Source organism: Laccaria bicolor, genomic scaffold (assembly GCF_000143565.1).
Source record: "Laccaria bicolor S238N-H82 LACBIscaffold_3 genomic scaffold, whole genome shotgun sequence".
NCBI lineage: Eukaryota > Fungi > Basidiomycota > Agaricomycetes > Agaricales > Hydnangiaceae > Laccaria > Laccaria bicolor.
In genome coordinates, this window is record NW_001889874.1 from 1863531 (window position 1) to 1878587 (window position 15057).

General features: G+C 49.0%; 6 protein-coding genes across 6 annotated transcripts; 3 read left to right on the forward strand and 3 right to left on the reverse strand.

The window, feature by feature from the left end:
- Positions 1–109: 109 nt before the first annotated feature.
- Positions 110–2840, reverse strand: LACBIDRAFT_188270 (uncharacterized protein; the record flags this gene model as incomplete). Its single annotated transcript, XM_001876152.1, has 15 exons — positions 110–350; positions 408–532; positions 586–657; positions 708–839; positions 892–1189; positions 1246–1394; positions 1450–1534; positions 1593–1822; positions 1872–1973; positions 2026–2145; positions 2205–2306; positions 2363–2505; positions 2557–2638; positions 2690–2748; positions 2804–2840. The coding sequence occupies 15 exons, from the start codon at positions 2838–2840 to the stop codon at positions 149–151; spliced, it is 1938 nt and encodes a 645-aa protein (XP_001876187.1). The 3' UTR covers positions 110–148.
- A 451-nt stretch (positions 2841–3291) lies between these two features.
- LACBIDRAFT_292502 (uncharacterized protein) lies at positions 3292–4956 on the forward strand (the record flags this gene model as incomplete). Its single annotated transcript, XM_001875735.1, has 3 exons — positions 3292–3399; positions 3455–4687; positions 4734–4956. 3 exons carry the CDS (start codon positions 3292–3294, stop codon positions 4851–4853), a joined length of 1461 nt encoding a protein of 486 aa, XP_001875770.1. The 3' UTR covers positions 4854–4956.
- Positions 4957–5181: 225 nt separating this feature from the next.
- On the reverse strand, positions 5182–9212 carry LACBIDRAFT_308947 (uncharacterized protein; the record flags this gene model as incomplete). The annotated part of the gene is made up of 7 exons (XM_001876153.1): positions 5182–5296; positions 5350–5470; positions 5524–5649; positions 5705–5828; positions 5890–5982; positions 6046–8646; positions 8697–9212. 7 exons carry the CDS (start codon positions 9210–9212, stop codon positions 5182–5184), a joined length of 3696 nt encoding a protein of 1231 aa, XP_001876188.1.
- A 628-nt stretch (positions 9213–9840) lies between these two features.
- On the forward strand, positions 9841–11293 carry LACBIDRAFT_308948 (uncharacterized protein; the record flags this gene model as incomplete). The annotated part of the gene is made up of 8 exons (XM_001875736.1): positions 9841–10068; positions 10125–10375; positions 10425–10495; positions 10551–10753; positions 10805–10880; positions 10935–10993; positions 11044–11133; positions 11183–11293. The coding sequence occupies 8 exons, from the start codon at positions 9841–9843 to the stop codon at positions 11291–11293; spliced, it is 1089 nt and encodes a 362-aa protein (XP_001875771.1).
- Positions 11294–11372: 79 nt separating this feature from the next.
- Positions 11373–12811, forward strand: LACBIDRAFT_308949 (uncharacterized protein; the record flags this gene model as incomplete). Its single annotated transcript, XM_001875737.1, has 5 exons — positions 11373–11444; positions 11497–11655; positions 11710–11730; positions 11783–11980; positions 12044–12811. 5 exons carry the CDS (start codon positions 11373–11375, stop codon positions 12809–12811), a joined length of 1218 nt encoding a protein of 405 aa, XP_001875772.1.
- A 78-nt stretch (positions 12812–12889) lies between these two features.
- On the reverse strand, positions 12890–14741 carry LACBIDRAFT_182556 (endoplasmic reticulum-derived transport vesicle ERV46). The gene is made up of 10 exons (XM_001876154.1): positions 14646–14741; positions 14552–14594; positions 14335–14493; positions 13999–14285; positions 13722–13944; positions 13572–13669; positions 13443–13520; positions 13279–13390; positions 13142–13223; positions 12890–13083 (listed from the first exon to the last, which is right to left on the reverse strand). Exons 1-10 carry the CDS (start codon positions 14694–14696, stop codon positions 12951–12953), a joined length of 1266 nt encoding a protein of 421 aa, XP_001876189.1. The 5' UTR covers positions 14697–14741; the 3' UTR covers positions 12890–12950.
- Positions 14742–15057: the final 316 nt, after the last annotated feature.

A 15057-nucleotide genomic window follows, 5' to 3' on the forward strand; every position in this document is an offset into this window, starting at 1 on the left:
AAGAACACGCCGCAATGACCTATTGAACCTTTTTAAATGTCAGGTGTAAGATGTGAGGGGCACGAGTTAACATGCAGCAGATTCGGATCTTACACGTCGGACTTCGGATCTAGTAAATCTAAGTAGTATTGCTCTAAGTTAAATACAATCATCGTTTCCCTCCAACCAGCCAGCTAGCCCAAGGCAGGCTCCAACTAGGCAGCCCTGCTCCCCCTGGTCGCAGCATCGTCCGTATAAGCATAATAAGACCTGCTGTACACCCACCCAATATTGCAGTTATGGTTATGTACATCCGCAGCCTCGACGCTGCCGTCATCGCACGGTCTACACCCCCTGGTATCGCCGTGTGCCTAGAAGAACGTGGAGCATGCGTAATCGCGTAAAATGCGATGGAATCATAAACTTACGGCTTGAGGGCAACGCTACAAATCGCGTGGAAGAGATCTGCTGTTTGGCCGGCTTTCACGCTTACGGCAACTGGCACCTGGAGTCCCAGTCTCCTGCAGTATACATCGGGTTGGACTTCATGTCGCTGGGATTTATGGTGAGTCAGAGTCTCATGAGATAAAAAAAGTCATAATTCACCTGCAGGGCAAGGTCGAGGTCTGATTTCGTTGCAACGAAGAGTGTTGGAATATGGTCAAGGCTATATTGTTGCTACTAAAAATCAATCTCCAGGGGCACGCAGCCGCATAAAACAAACACACCCGTAGGTTGCTGATATATGAGAAAGAGTTGGTGTCACTGGAGTCGTGGACATAGACGATTACGTCCGCTATATCCGTCTTTTTAGGATTGCGCAAAGTTTCCGCTTCGTATCTCGACCCAAATTCTTGAAGCTAGAGAAGGTTGTCAGTACGAATATAATGGCCCAAAAACTAAAGGGCTCACCACAAGATACTTTTCAGAGCCATCAATGTCAACCGAGTTCACTACGCTAATCATCTTGCTCGTGGGTTCATAAACAGGACTGAATGGCTTTCCAGCAAATGCGCGTAGCAGCGATGTCTTCCCTGATCCGGCTGCACCGCAAAGAAAACAGAGAAATACGTTCCTTGCGACTTTGCCTTTTCGACGGTCGACTTTCCGCGGCCTTGTCACTTGCAGAGCTCCAGTGCGTGGCTCTTCCGGGTATCCAAGATATGCCAAGTATGCCAAAGTAGTTTTGTGATCTAGTAGCGTTGTCATACTGACGGACAGAAATGTTAGGAGACATCATTGCGTCGAGGGCGAAGCAAGACGTGCCTCCATTGCGCAAGCCATCCTTGTAGCGTGACCGCACCAGCTTCATCGGAAAGAGTTGTGTCGGGGAATTTTTGCGCAGCCCATGGATTACCTGGAGATGTGCTAAAGACTTGGTCGAGTTCGGCAGTGTTCAGAGCGCCATCCTGATCCTAGACCAATTTATATTAAGGACTAGTCATTTCCCGAGGGTCACAAGGCCTGTACCTTATCAAATATTTCAAATATGTCAGTGAAGAATTGATAACCAAGCGGACTAAGTTCGACTGAGCAGTCTGGGGGGACATCGAACCTAAATGAAAAGTCTATTGAGTAAAAAAATTGAAGTCGATTGCCTTGAGGACACGAACTTGGGTGACAAGAAAGATTCTGTTAGTCGGAGATCCTCAGCGTAGCCGAACTTTCTGAGTACTGTCCAGGTCGTCTCCAGTCGTCCACGTTGAATAAAATTGGTATGCAGGTATAGGAATCCAGCCTCTGTCAAGCCATCGTCGCGAACGCCGCCTTCGGCATGCTCTTGGACCATTGTCTTTATCCCTTCCAGCTCTTGGAGTTGCAAAGGAGCATCGAAACATTTCCTCTACCATCATTTCAGCTTTAGCGAACACATCGAGACGAGGAGAGGTCACCTGAAATTCATTCAGCTCAGAAGCGTCCAGGATTCCATCCTTGTTTGCATCACAAAGCTTGAATATCCGCCGAAGTGCATTGATACAAGCCGGTTTAAGGACCTGTGAGGAGTAAGTGAGGGCGGTATGTTACGGAGGGAGGGCAAGGTCGTACGTGGTCACGCGAATCGTACAGCGGAGCAGTTGGATGCAAGACAGCCTTTTGTGCAAAGTAGAAGACTTCAGATACGTTTACTGGTGTTTTGGCCGAACATTCCACACATGTCTCTACCTCCTGGAAAGGAAAAGACAACAGGGTCAGGGTAAGTGAGGTTGAACGCAACCACTACGCACCTTGAATTCGTTCATGATCGGAATAATCTCTTCTTCCAAAGCCTCATTTGTAACCTCTCCACCACGCAAGTCGATCTTGTTGCCCACCAGAATGACAGGAACCTGCCGGTCTATCAGTGAGCTCGGTTAATTCGCCAAGAAATGAGATGCAGAGATACGTTAACGCCAAGCTGCCTAAAATGGGGTAACCAATATGTGGGTATTCGATCGAAAGATCCTGGGTTGTCAATGGAATAAACGACGCAAATGACGTGTGCTTTTCGAATTTCGGACTCGAGGTGGGTACGGTCTTGTGGGCCAGCTAGGAAGAGATGTTAGAGTGACAAAGACGCGTCAAACACCGCAGACACACCTCCGGAATCGACGATATATGTTGTAACGTTCTCTGGGGTTACCTCCGGTGGGATGGTGACCTCGGGTACAATGTGCTGAACCTAAGGCGAATGTTACGGTTTGCAAACAGGGCGAGTAGGCGGTATACGGACATGCGCAACAAATGATTCCTTGATCAACGATGTTACAATTGTGCTCTTCCCCACACCCTCTGTAATTCAGAACATATAAGCGAATGATGTGATTTTTGAAAACGATGCGCTCACCATCTCCGACCAGAAGGATGCGCACATCCCTTCGCATGGCCTTGATAAAATTTCCGTTGTATAAATATGAGGGCACAGGTCGATAACAGGGGGAGAACTGAGTACTCTTGCCAGCGCTGTACGTCTAATGGTTGTCGGCACGGCGGTTACTGAGGGCGACACGAAAGAAGCAGAACACGTGATTATTCCTCACGAGTCTTCGCGTTCAGGGTCCTCTCTATCGCGTCCGAGCGGCGAGTCGAGAGACTGTCAAATCACTGCCACTGGAACGGCACCGATCTAGGAAACAGCCTCCGATTTTTCCTTAAATTCTGCGGATTTTGTATGAGGTGGGCAAATATTTTCTACCGCTCTCTTGAAGATCACTCAAACTCTATAACCCTTTGGACTACTACACCTAATCGCAGATCGGAACATGCGTCAGTAGTGCGGGTTACATCCGCTGCCCACTTAAAGCTCACCTCGAATTCAAAAAACCAGCTGACACCATGAGCCTGACTACCCTTCCGGCCGACATTCTCATCCTGGTTCTTGACGGCTTGGGTGTTCTAGAACTCATTGCTCTATCTTCGACATGTCACAAGCTGCACAGCTTGGTGAGTCGTAAATGACCCTTGTCGATCTTTGTCCATAGTAATATTCAATTTTTAGGTATCCGAATTCGGATGGGTTGGATATCTGCGCTCCAACCCTCGCCCTTCTTACGGCCTTTCGTCCTTACGCCCTAAATGGTCGCCCCGATGTCGCGTACAATATGACTACCTTACGGACACTGCTTGGAAGAATTTCAACTTCGTAGCGCGGCCTCTCTCTCGGCCATGGAAAGGGAAACTTCAACCCACCCTTGCCATCAGTCCGTCACGACTTGTTGTGGCAGCAGGCAGCACACTTTACTCCTACAAGTTTGGGAATCTCGGGGAGGGACTTTCTCCTTCTATCCATTTGGAAGGAACTTTCTCGTTTGTAGAACAACCTCATGAACCTAGTCGAAACATCACCGGGGCCACGTTTGTGCAAGATGGTGGGCATGACAGAACCCTCTACGTTGCTTTCCAAGACGGTGCTATCGAGCGAGTGATGCTCATGGCGTCAGAGGTCGACGGTAAAACTGCAATTTCTGCGACTCGGACGATCGTACCCTCGTTCCCAAATTACGACTTTGTCGAAAGCTTTTCGTTTGATAGAGATTTGTTGCTCTCATTATCCTCTACCGGCTTGGCAAAGCTGGAGAACCTCTCCGCTTCCGATGAAAGCTCATCATCAATCATCGAGCTCAAGTCACGGAGCTGGGTCTCGCTGCTTTCCTTAAATTCCTCTACACCCTACGCAGCTTTTGGTACATCGTCCACCACCCCCGTCGCAATTCATCCGATCACAAACACCCAGCTATCATCTGCACCTTCCGCCATTCTCTATACGGACAAAGGTGTCACTCTGCCCACAGATCGTCTTCCGTCCACAGCGGTCTACGGTCTCTCACATGGACCTCTGTCTTCTCCCTGGGGCTCATCCAAGGAAATTGTCGTCACTGGGTGGTTCGACGGTGTAGTGAGATGCTATGATCTACGATCATCTACTCGTACATCACTGGAGGGCGGCCGCACGCAGAATTCTGGTCCAATTCCATTGCGGCCCGTCATGTCGTTATCAGACAAATGGTCGGAGGAACCCATTTACTCCGTTTCCTGTGGTGGAGGTTCCTCCAGTCACATTGCGGCTGGGACAGCTCGTCACAGCGTGGTCTCTTTTTGGGATGTTCGTTACCCCAAGGAAGGCTGGAAAGTGTACGCTCCAGGCAATGATTCGTCTCCCGTCTACTCGGTCATCCTCGAGAGTTCGCGGTTCTTTGGCGTGACTCAGAGCAGACCCTTTGTTTACGACTTTGTAAGTTTGTGACGTCTATTGGAACAAAATCTTACATCTTGATCAGGGCCCAGGACTGACGGCGAACACGTATCCACCCCTTCCACATGTACGGGGGATGGACGGGCTCAAGCAGAAGAAAAACTCCCTCAGCTTCACCGTCATGACCCTTCCACACAGCCACTAACTATTATTCGAACAATCACTCTTCTACATCGAAGGGTATTTCTCCTGTATTAACAGAACCGTAAATGTTCTGAGCTAGCTCGTTACATAGTTGATAGAAAAACAGCAATATATGAGTTGCAATAGGCAAAGGAATTGGTATAAATAAGATCAACAAAACGAGGGATACTTGAACATGAGGTATAAATCCAAAAGTTGAGCGAGACAGGCCAAAAAATGAAGAATAAAGAAAGGTATGACCTACTAGAGTATTAACGGTGTAGATTGGCGAAATCATAGGGTGGGTTTTGTGCCATGATGGATGGAAGGGGCATACCAAACCAGCGCAACTATGAGGGAGTTATTGCCTGAGGTTGAGATTGGGATCGAGTTGCCCAATTGAAAAGTTGCCGCACGTCGCCAGTGGGAGGATTATCAGCTGGCTGTTTGGGTTCAACCAGTAAACTTGGGGGAGCATGAGGTGAGTCATCATCCATAAGGGCGTCCTCCTGACGTACCTCCTGCGGTAAAGGTCTTGAAGATCCCCATGGTGTCGGGAGTTGTCGAAAGCCACATTAAGGTATTCTTGGACTTCTGGAATAGCTTTAAGGTTGTAGGGGACTTGAAATCGTTGCATATCTGAGTGGGAAACTGGTGAGAAGACGACGGCAAGGCAAGCAATGAAATCTCACCCTGTACAATCCTTGCGAGTTTATGGTATTTGTTAAAGTTGAGTAGTTTTTTGTTCTGGTTCATCGGTGACGCTCGATGTGAAGGATTACCCTCCCGACAGAAAGTTACATCGGTGAGATAGAGACCTAGTTCAGGACCGCGTTTAGCCTATCAGTCGTAGCATTTAGGGAGTCATTGTACCTAGGAATGGCACAGCTGGAGGTGCTGTATTTCGCAATTTACTTCGGTATTCGTGGTAATTGCGGCTGTGGTCTGCTAGTCGGCGAAGAGATTCTAGTTGCGTCTTATACTTTTGCGGTAGCCCCTAAACAGAATTTAGAGCAAGTCAGTCATATTTCTTTCGCTCCAACTACCAGGGGACTCACCAGCCATGTTTGACGGAGTCTTGAAATAGTAGATGAATCTAGGGCAGCCAGAATAGAACGAGATGTGCTATAATTATGGAGTGTGGTACATCGCTAGAAAAGAACGGGTCATCAACAAGAAGGACAATGTGACAGGTAGCAATGACTAAAGCTCACATCTGCAACCTTGATGAAAAATTTGATTAAAAGAGTCCTCTTCTTGGTGTCAGGTTCGTTCAGTATGCTCTCCGCCACCCAGCCAGTAATGACCGTGCTTAGTGAGCTCACAGCTCTGACGTTCACAGGAGGCGTAGCACCCTCCTGCCCCGTTTCTAGGATCTCCTCAGGGGTGATGGCACAATACAAACTGCATTCCATGATCGTAAGCTGGCGTGCGAGTTCCAACGCATCAAAATCCGTGACAGTGATATTGGCAAAGTCTTTCTTCCTCAAAGCCACGAGCAAAGTCTTCGTCATCGTCGGTCTAGGAATCTCACTGGTCGGTGTGATAGCTGACGGCGGGTTGATTGACATTCCCGGGTCGCGGCTTCTGTCACCCTTAGGGCTGATTGCCACGTCCGCGATCGACCGCCTTCGCATATTGAGGAGATCCAAAATTCGCTGAGCTGGTCCAGGGAAGATTGCGCCTAATCCATCTCTTGTGAACGAGGTCAGTGCAGGTAACACAGGGTCGTCAACCCCTGGTCGCCAGTAAAGCTCAGCCCAGATCTTGATGAAATTCGAAACACGCAGACGAACAGGTATGCCCTTGCGTTGCTGCCAGAGTTGCATATCCTCTGGGGTTATATTCGGTGGAGGAAGAAGGTTATAACGCGCGATAATAGCATCGACAAGCTCAGTAGGTGACGAGAACAACCGGAAAGTCAAGAAAAACACAGCGGAGAACGCAGGGTCGACAATGCTATCGTGAGGTGTCATCTTCTCGACCAACACTTCCATAGTAGCGCCAACAAGGTGACCATCACTATTATATGCGACATCTTCGAGCGAATAATCATGCGAGAAGTCTTGGTTATATTCAGGAATAGGTTCGGGAGGAACGGTTGGCAAGTCTCCATGCACGACGTTGTCCTTTGGTGTTTCATGACTTCGTCCACTCCCTTCCCAAGTGGTGCCGTCATCTGTGGGCGCAAACGACCTCGGTGAAGGGAAATCGGGTTCGACTGGCGCGTTTGTAATGGTCAATGGAGGAAGTGACGATGGCTTGCCGCCTTCTTCCGGAGACGTGGCCCGTGTCTCAACAGAGTATTGCGATAATTTCGAAAAGTTGCTTTTATCTGACCCAGAAGATATCTCTCTTGGACGCGTAACGGGAGAAGGGGTTTGCGCTTGAATGGTAAGATCCTCATCCTCGAATCCTTTGGGGTAGCCTTTGAGCCCGCTCATGCTGATCGATTTCACCAGCTGAGACCCAGAGAACTTGCCTGGTGTCAAAGGCTGTGACGCGGAGTCACTAGAGCTTGGTATGTTGATGATAAAAGGCTTTTCACCTGCCGAACGACTCAGGCATATTTTCACCGCTGCCACACAATCAGCACCAGCTTTGAGCGCCCCTGTCGCTGAACGCAAAAGGGTTTGCTTTTCGCCTTCATCAGTCATCGTCGGCGGAAGCGACAAGGTGAGAAGGCGAACAGATTCCGCCAACGAGCTCGTCACGTTATACAATCCTTCCTTGGCCGACCTCAAGTTTCCGAGACGAAGAGGTGGCACATCGGGATGAAGCATAACGGCTTCCACGATGGTGAGTAATTTACAAACCATCTCAACGATCTCTTTAACGAGGTCATATAGGTGGCCTGTGCTCGACGCGTGTGATGTTCGAGAATGAGAATGGGCGTGTCCGATGAAGGCAGCAATCGTGGATAGATAATGGTCATGGGTATGGCGCAGTGCTTCCAGGACCTGGGCAGCCGTCGAGGGTCCACAAGGGAATGGTAGTGGAGCTGGGGCTGTCATCGAGTCCTGCGACGAAAATGATGACGCAGACTCAATGCTACTAATTGAGGCCCCTTGTCTGTGCCGTCCCACAATAGCTCGTTCACGGAGAAGATATTGCTCCTGCCTTGTCCTGCCGATATATGCAAGCTGGGTCGGATCGCTCAACCGGTGCTTCGGCGGAAAGGTTGCGATACGATTATCATCGTCGCGGAACCTGGTCGGGGTAAGGCCAGTCGGCGATTCCACTCCATCACTTCGCTGGTTATTCCAGGAACCTGAATTTGTTGTCGAATCCTGATCTTCTGGAAGCTCCACACCACATTGAACAGCAACGGCCAGAAACCGCCGCACATGCGCAAACACTTGACCTCCCAAACGCAACATATTTTCTATTTCAACCTCCTGTTTTCCCTGGTCGAGATTCTCTTCCGATGCTTTCTTTGCCTGCGCAACAAGTGAAGCCAACACCGTTAATATTCGTCGACGTTCTTCTGCTAAGCCTGCAAATTGTTGTAATAGGGGAGCTTCTCGTTGGAGCGTTTCCGTTCCGGCGAGGATGGAGCGGACACAGGATATTATGCAAGCTGTTGAAGGTTGAAAATGGGTTATACGATTGGCACGGACAGCATTTTGAAGCAACGAAAGGCCATGCAACAAGGGAACCATTATGGGAGGGCAATATGAGTCGACGTCCTGGTCCTGGCCGAGATTTTCGGATAGTGAGGGATGGCGAGTGTGGTTATTATGATGGCCTGACGCAGTGCTGGCCCAGGAAGCTGCGGAAGCTGTGGAGCCGTTGTTAACATGCCCACGTCTTCGCTGTAGTTTATTGAATATAAATCAATGTTCAAGTACACGAGAAAACTCACAGCTTGATCGAGTGGTTGCTCCTCGGTGAGTGAAGTGACTTCGGTATTAACATAGTTGCTCGGAAACCACCCCCTTCTCCCCTCAAGTTCGCCATCCCACCAGCCACTAGTGTCCCTGTTCAAAACATGGATCACTTGACCAGCGCGGAAAGATAGGCATGTGGCGCTTTGGTGTTGTGGCGCATAATCATGCATTGCGAGAACATATTCTGAACCGAGCCGAACAGTCTCTTCAAGAGCAGGACTCACCGACCGTGAGCGGTTGTAGTGTTGAGTAGCGGTTGGGATGTTTAGGGATGTAGTGGACGCGTTGGTGGAAGAGGAGTTAGGGGAAATGATTGACAAGGAAGAAGTGGTGGAAGCGTTTGAAACGCTTCTGCCTCGTTGAGCAATACTACTGGGCCCCGGAGAACCAGGCATTGGGGATACACTTCTCTTATCACGAAAACGCGACTTGGCGGATGATGGGCCAGCAGTCATCCCAACTGTGGTGTCGATCGCCAGTCGTGAATGCATTCCTTAGACGTCGGCGCGCGTAGATTGTGTGATCGGCAAGATATGGCTTCCTGAAAAAGCTGTGTTTGAGAAGAAGGTCAGAGAATTCGGGGGCTAAGGATGCAAATGATGAGAATGAAGATGGCAACTCGGCGGCAGATGATGTCAAATAATGCAAGCTAGTGACAGAAAACGTACTTGATAGTTTAATATTCCAGTGATTCACTGACTTTCACTGATGGTTTTCCTTCCTCCCAAGATACAATCGCCGGCGATGTGACGTCCGAGCGACAAAAGTACAGTCAAAAGATCGAAGTCGTGAGGATGAGAGATTGGCGAATACAACAACGAGCAGAAAAAAAGTAAAAGAACGTTACTCGTGCACGGAGAGGGTACCAGATGGCAAGAGGAATTAATATGAGGGCTGTCGAAGAGAACGTGTGTTCGGCAAAGGTATCCGGTGGAGAAAAGAAAAGCGCAAGTCGCGTAGAGCGATCGTACAGCCAGAAATTGGGGCTTTTTAAAATCTTGGGCGTTACTTGCGCTGGGAAATGGAAAATAATACCAATGAGCAAGGAAATGAATGCCCACAGAATATCATTACATCTATCAGAACTCAACGATACCACAACACAAACAAATATCTCCTATGTCCTTTGCCAATGATGACCTCCAAAATCGGCACCCTTCACCGTACTTTCTAGGGTTTCCTCGATTCACATGGCGAGATATCAGAGCAATATCTCTCTGGCCCTTTCTAGAGCAAGCGTACTTTTGTGGTAGACCAACTTGGAGCACCAGCCAGATTCCTGACCTTGCAGGAAAAGTCGCGATTGTGACCGGGGGGAATGCTGGAGTGGGGATGTACACCGCAAAAGTGAACTAAGAGTGACCCATCTGTTGATGAGGATCGAGTTAATGCTGGTTCCATAGGCCCTGCTAGAACACAACGCAAAAGTTTACATAGCATGCAGGGACCAGCAGAAAGCCGAGGCAACCATCATTGAACTTCACGCAATTACGGGCAAGGACGCTAGCTTCCTGAAGTTGGATCTGGCGAGCCTACATTCCGTAAGGGAAGCAACCAGGGAATTCATTAGGTGCATTCTGTCGTCCTGGAGCACCTTCCTTGGCTCACGTTTGCAAAGCAAAGAGAACAGACTGGATATTCTGTTCAACAATGGGTCAGCCGACCTGTCCCTTGGATCCTATCAATTTTAAGGTGCTTTGCAGAGGGATCATGGCAACGCCCATGGAACAGCTCTCTGCTGGGTACGACCTTCAATTTCACACGAACGTCTTGGGTGAGTGGTTTTGCACAATAACTATATCGTCGACTCATACTCGGTCCATGTGCAGGCCACTTCTATTTATCGACTCTCCTCCTCCCTACCCTCATTTCGACCGCCAGGACGAACGAAGATGGTAAAGCTCGGGTAGTCAATACCGCTTCTTCTGCTCATTACGTCGCCCGTGCGGATCCCTTAAACTTTGACTCGTTTATCGATGGAGGTGCTAGGCGGAAATACACAACTGAAGACATGTACTGCCAAAGCAAATTTGTGCGTGTTATTCTTTTCAATCATTGGGTTCATGCCAAGTAATCATGCCAGGCCAACATCGTCTTTTCAAACGAACTCGCGCGACGGTACGGGGATCATGGTATTGTCTCGACATCGCTCAATCCAGGTCCGCATCTGTCTAACCCATTGGATTATCCAATTGAGTAGGCTTGATGATTAGGAAATCTAAAAACTAATTTAAACGGACATGTCCTCGACTGGCCGAAGAAGCTCTTTTTGGTATGTATGGTACAAATTACGTGGCGAGCACAATTGCTCAAGGATTCTAGGCTCTTCTTCAAATATACCCAGCAGAATGGGGTGCGCTGACCCAGTTATGGGCTGGTACCTCACCTGAAGGAGCGAAGCTCAACGGAAAGGTATATATAATGCTATCTAAACTTGTCTTTGTAACATCTTCGCCATCAGTTTTTAATTCCTTGGGCCCGGGAGGGCAAAGCACGAAAGGAGACGGATGATGTTCAACTTGGCAGAGAGCTTTGGACGTGGATGGAGGAGCAGGTCGCGAAACTCACATAATCACGTGCTGGGAAAAGCTACATAATCACCTCCCTGTACCTTTGAATCAGAACAATGTCATTCCTTTCAAACCTCTTTAATGGCAAGTTCGACGTCCCCCGTCCTGTTGGCGGAATCCCTCGTTGCGTTCTCCAAGACAGCATATAAAGCAGTGAGCTCACCCCTCCTCCCCTTTCGGAATTTAACCAACATTGTTGTGTAAGCTCCTAGATGTCGACACGAATTGCCGTGAAGAGGTGGCGCACGCCAATAACGAAGCGCATGAAGCGAGAGTACAGCGCGACAAAGCTTTGAAGGAACTTCACGCGTCGCATTTGGAGATCCAGACTTGGAAGCAGGAGGCTAATGCGGTGAAGGCTACGGTACGTGTATCTTTGGCCGTCATGATATATGCATATGACGCATTCAACCCATAGCTTACCCAAGTGGAACTGACGGCAAGTTGGACCAGTAAATATGCTCGGATTGTTACTCAAACGTTCACCTCAGACTGTACACCAGGCGGACACAATCGCACGCCAAACAGACACAATCGCACAACAAACGGAGACCATTGCCCAGCTTCGCCGAGAGGTCACACAATGGAAAGATCAGTCGCGGAATTGGCAAGAACATTTCCTTCGTGTTGAGCAAGAGAGATGCGCGTTATCATCGCGGATGGACGAATTGGTTTCAGAGAGACTTCAGGTGTGACTTGACCAGCATCTCATATCGCACTCATCCAAGGCTCACTGTTTAATTAATTTTTAGTGGAGTAGAACGGCAGTTTCTGCTATATCCGCATTCACTACAAGTGATGCTGTCAAATCTGCACCTTCCTCGATCGCTGCGAAGCGCCAGTCAATACCATCACCAACGCAGCCGCCAGCCTACAAATCTGCAGCACCCCCAAGTCCTTCTGACTTGCACGCTTCCGGTAGCAAGCAGGTGGCCGCAGCGTCAGCTCCGAAACAGCGTGGTGTCAACAAAAATACGAAAACTAAAAGTCATGCGGATCCGCCAGCGTATCCTGCCCGAGAGACATCAGATACAAAGCCAGAACTCGACCAAAATGGCACAACTACGAGCGCGGCTTCACATTGGCGTCAACCCCCGAAACCATCTAGTTCCGGCCAAAGCAATCGAGCAAAGGAGGCTCGGGTAGGTCCCAAGCAGACTGTCATTCGTCGCGTGCAAGCCGTGATCAATGTGAAGCAGGAGGATTCAGAGGAAGAGGAATCTGTTGAACCAAAGGAAGAGGACGAGATTATCACCGCTTTTAAACGGCCACGGAGTTTGCGACGGAGGAATTGCGTTGTTGAGGACGAGGAGTATGAACCACAAGAAGAGGAGACTGGCGAGACGAGGCAGTTGAGAGAGCGTCGGAATGCCATTGACTATCACGAGGAGGACGAGGATGACGAAGAAGAGGATGAACTCATGATGAGCCCGCCAGTAGAAGCGACGCAAACTCATCGTACGAAGCACCCAACCCCCGCTCCACCCAAGAAAAAACGCAAGATAACGACAAAAACCTGATGAGCCACATACCCTCTGTTTCGACTCTCTTATTCGAGTTATTTATCCTTATCTCTATGTGCTGCCTGCCCTCGCTTTGTGCTCCACTGCTGTAATTTATACAGCAGGCGAATGTGTCGTACATGTACCAATGAATAGTTTACATGAGCTTTCCATAACCGTTTCCAGTCGGAGCGGAGCCACCTGACTTCTTTAAGCGACGGTTGGTAGCAAAAAGAATGCTATCTATTATCGACGCAACTGTGAGTACTCCTCCAATGATGGCACATGTTCTAGGAGAAAATATAGTTAGCAATGACAAGCTGGACTTGGGTTGTGTTAACCGCTCACGATGTCAGGAAGTGCGCAAATGATTGCCGCGTTTCCGCATGGACAACAAGAATTGGCGAAATTTCAAAGTTGAAGAAGGCACCTGTCGAAAAGTCTCAATTTTTCCCCCAACATGCTGAACTAGAAACGTTTCCTACCTGGTAAACCGCTAACACCATGTTGGACGTGAATTCCACCAGCTGTTTCCCCAGCAGCGCCTTCGGTCAAGTCGCGTTCAAATTGTGTCGTGCTGTACTGATGTGTGTTCACCTGGGAGGCGGAATAAATATCAATGTCGAGAAAGAAGCCAGCAAGCACTTACCTTCCTGCCATCGAGCGTCCGGAACTGCGTCGAGACGACTTTGAGGAAATACTGGAACATGTATTGCGCTTTTGCGGTCTAATAAACAGCGTTAAGCTACCATTCTTCGAAAGGAGAGATTGAGCATACCCTGGCAATGGCCCCATCAAGCGGATTCTCTGTCAATCCCATACGTTGCCTCATAGCTGAACCAGCCGCTGCTTTCCAATAATCGTATTCATCATCGCCTGAAAAGCGGGAATGAGCTAGAAAGGCTGAAAAACCGGCGATTGTGCTCACCCTCGAACGCAAGATGATGGATGGTGTGAGAGAAATCATGACGGTTTCCGTCATCACGCAGGTAAGGAACCAGCTCGTACAGATTGCGCGCGTTGGTCTGGAATGAACGACCGGGAGAGAGGTGTATGTTGCCGATGACCTTGTTTACGCGAATCCGTCCCGAGATGTTGCAGCCTTCATCCGCTTGTTCCTTTAGCTTATCCGCCCAGCCTTCATTTTTGCACTATGATGGAAATTTTGTTAAACAGAGAGGGAGAGCTATGGAGGCGAGACGAACTTGCTCGATGGCTTCTGGATTGGAGAAGCTCCACCCCCGGTTCACGTACGCTAAACGAACATCCTCGCAAGTATTGCAACATCCTCCTTCAGGTTCCAGACCTCCAAAACATGAGCCGCAATAATTCTCTCTTTTCGCGTCGTTCATCTTGTCCAGGTCGTTTCGCAACTCTGCGCTATGCGAGTTGGGCACTTCTTTACCGTGCGTGTCAAGCCGGACTTTCATCACATTGTGAGAAATATCTCGTTGAAGTTCGCCACTGATATCCATAATGTCCAGACTGAGCACTGCAAGGCGCCGTTAGAATGATGTTATGCAGATGTTGGCTACACCCACGATAGCATGGTACCCTCGGGAACGTCACATTCAAATTGACCGTCAGCTTTTCTCCTCTGCTCTTGTCCACAACAATTGATGTGTCGATATTCACCGCCCGATAATCGATAAATTCAACGAAAGAAAAAGCCAGGATGATTGCAGCAGAGATAATTGTCACTGTCGTCGAGACTGGTGAGCGACTATGTTCGCCGACCAAAGACGAACCATTTCATACATAGAGCTCCCGTTCGTGTCTTGACCTTGACATCCTCTGTCGTCTAAGTTGAATGAGCTTACGTCCCACCAGCCAAGCAAATGATGTAACATACTTTACCAAAGGCATCGACGCCCTTGAGATTGGCGAAGAAGCCTTTCGCCATTGTAATCTATGCAGGCGTGCAGCCTCCGAAAACAGAAAAAGAAAGTTGGAGAGAAGAAAGTGTTGGGAAAGTGGAAAAACAGTAGTGTTGACCTGCAGACTGGAGTAGAACGCGTGACTTGCATTGACGTGTCCGCTGCTCACACACAACGCACGTGTAGGCGCTCGGATGCAGAGCGTGGAGAAAGTTGCAAATAATAATTAATGGTTGCTTCTCGCCCCCTAATCACTGCTCAAGGTATACCCATACGGTCGACACCCTGCTTTACTTTTCCCAGAAGATTCATGACGCCGTCTCGAATTCCATCAGCTTGCACGCCAACACCTTCGTTACTGGTCCGGTAGACACCTGTTCCCGCCGG

Excerpts from the sequence above, each read along its gene's own strand:
- LACBIDRAFT_182556 (XM_001876154.1), bottom strand. The coding sequence starts at position 14,696 with ATGGCGAAAGGCTTCTTCGCCAATCTCAAGGGCGTCGATGCCTTTGGT. Across the intron at positions 13,945-13,998 it reads ATCCAGAAGCCATCGAGCAA|TGCAAAAATGAAGGCTGGGC; the intron begins GTTCGTCTCGCC and ends TTTCCATCATAG. Across the intron at positions 13,224-13,278 it reads TGGTGTTAGCGGTTTACCAG|GTGCCTTCTTCAACTTTGAA; the intron begins GTAGGAAACGTT and ends ACTTTTCGACAG.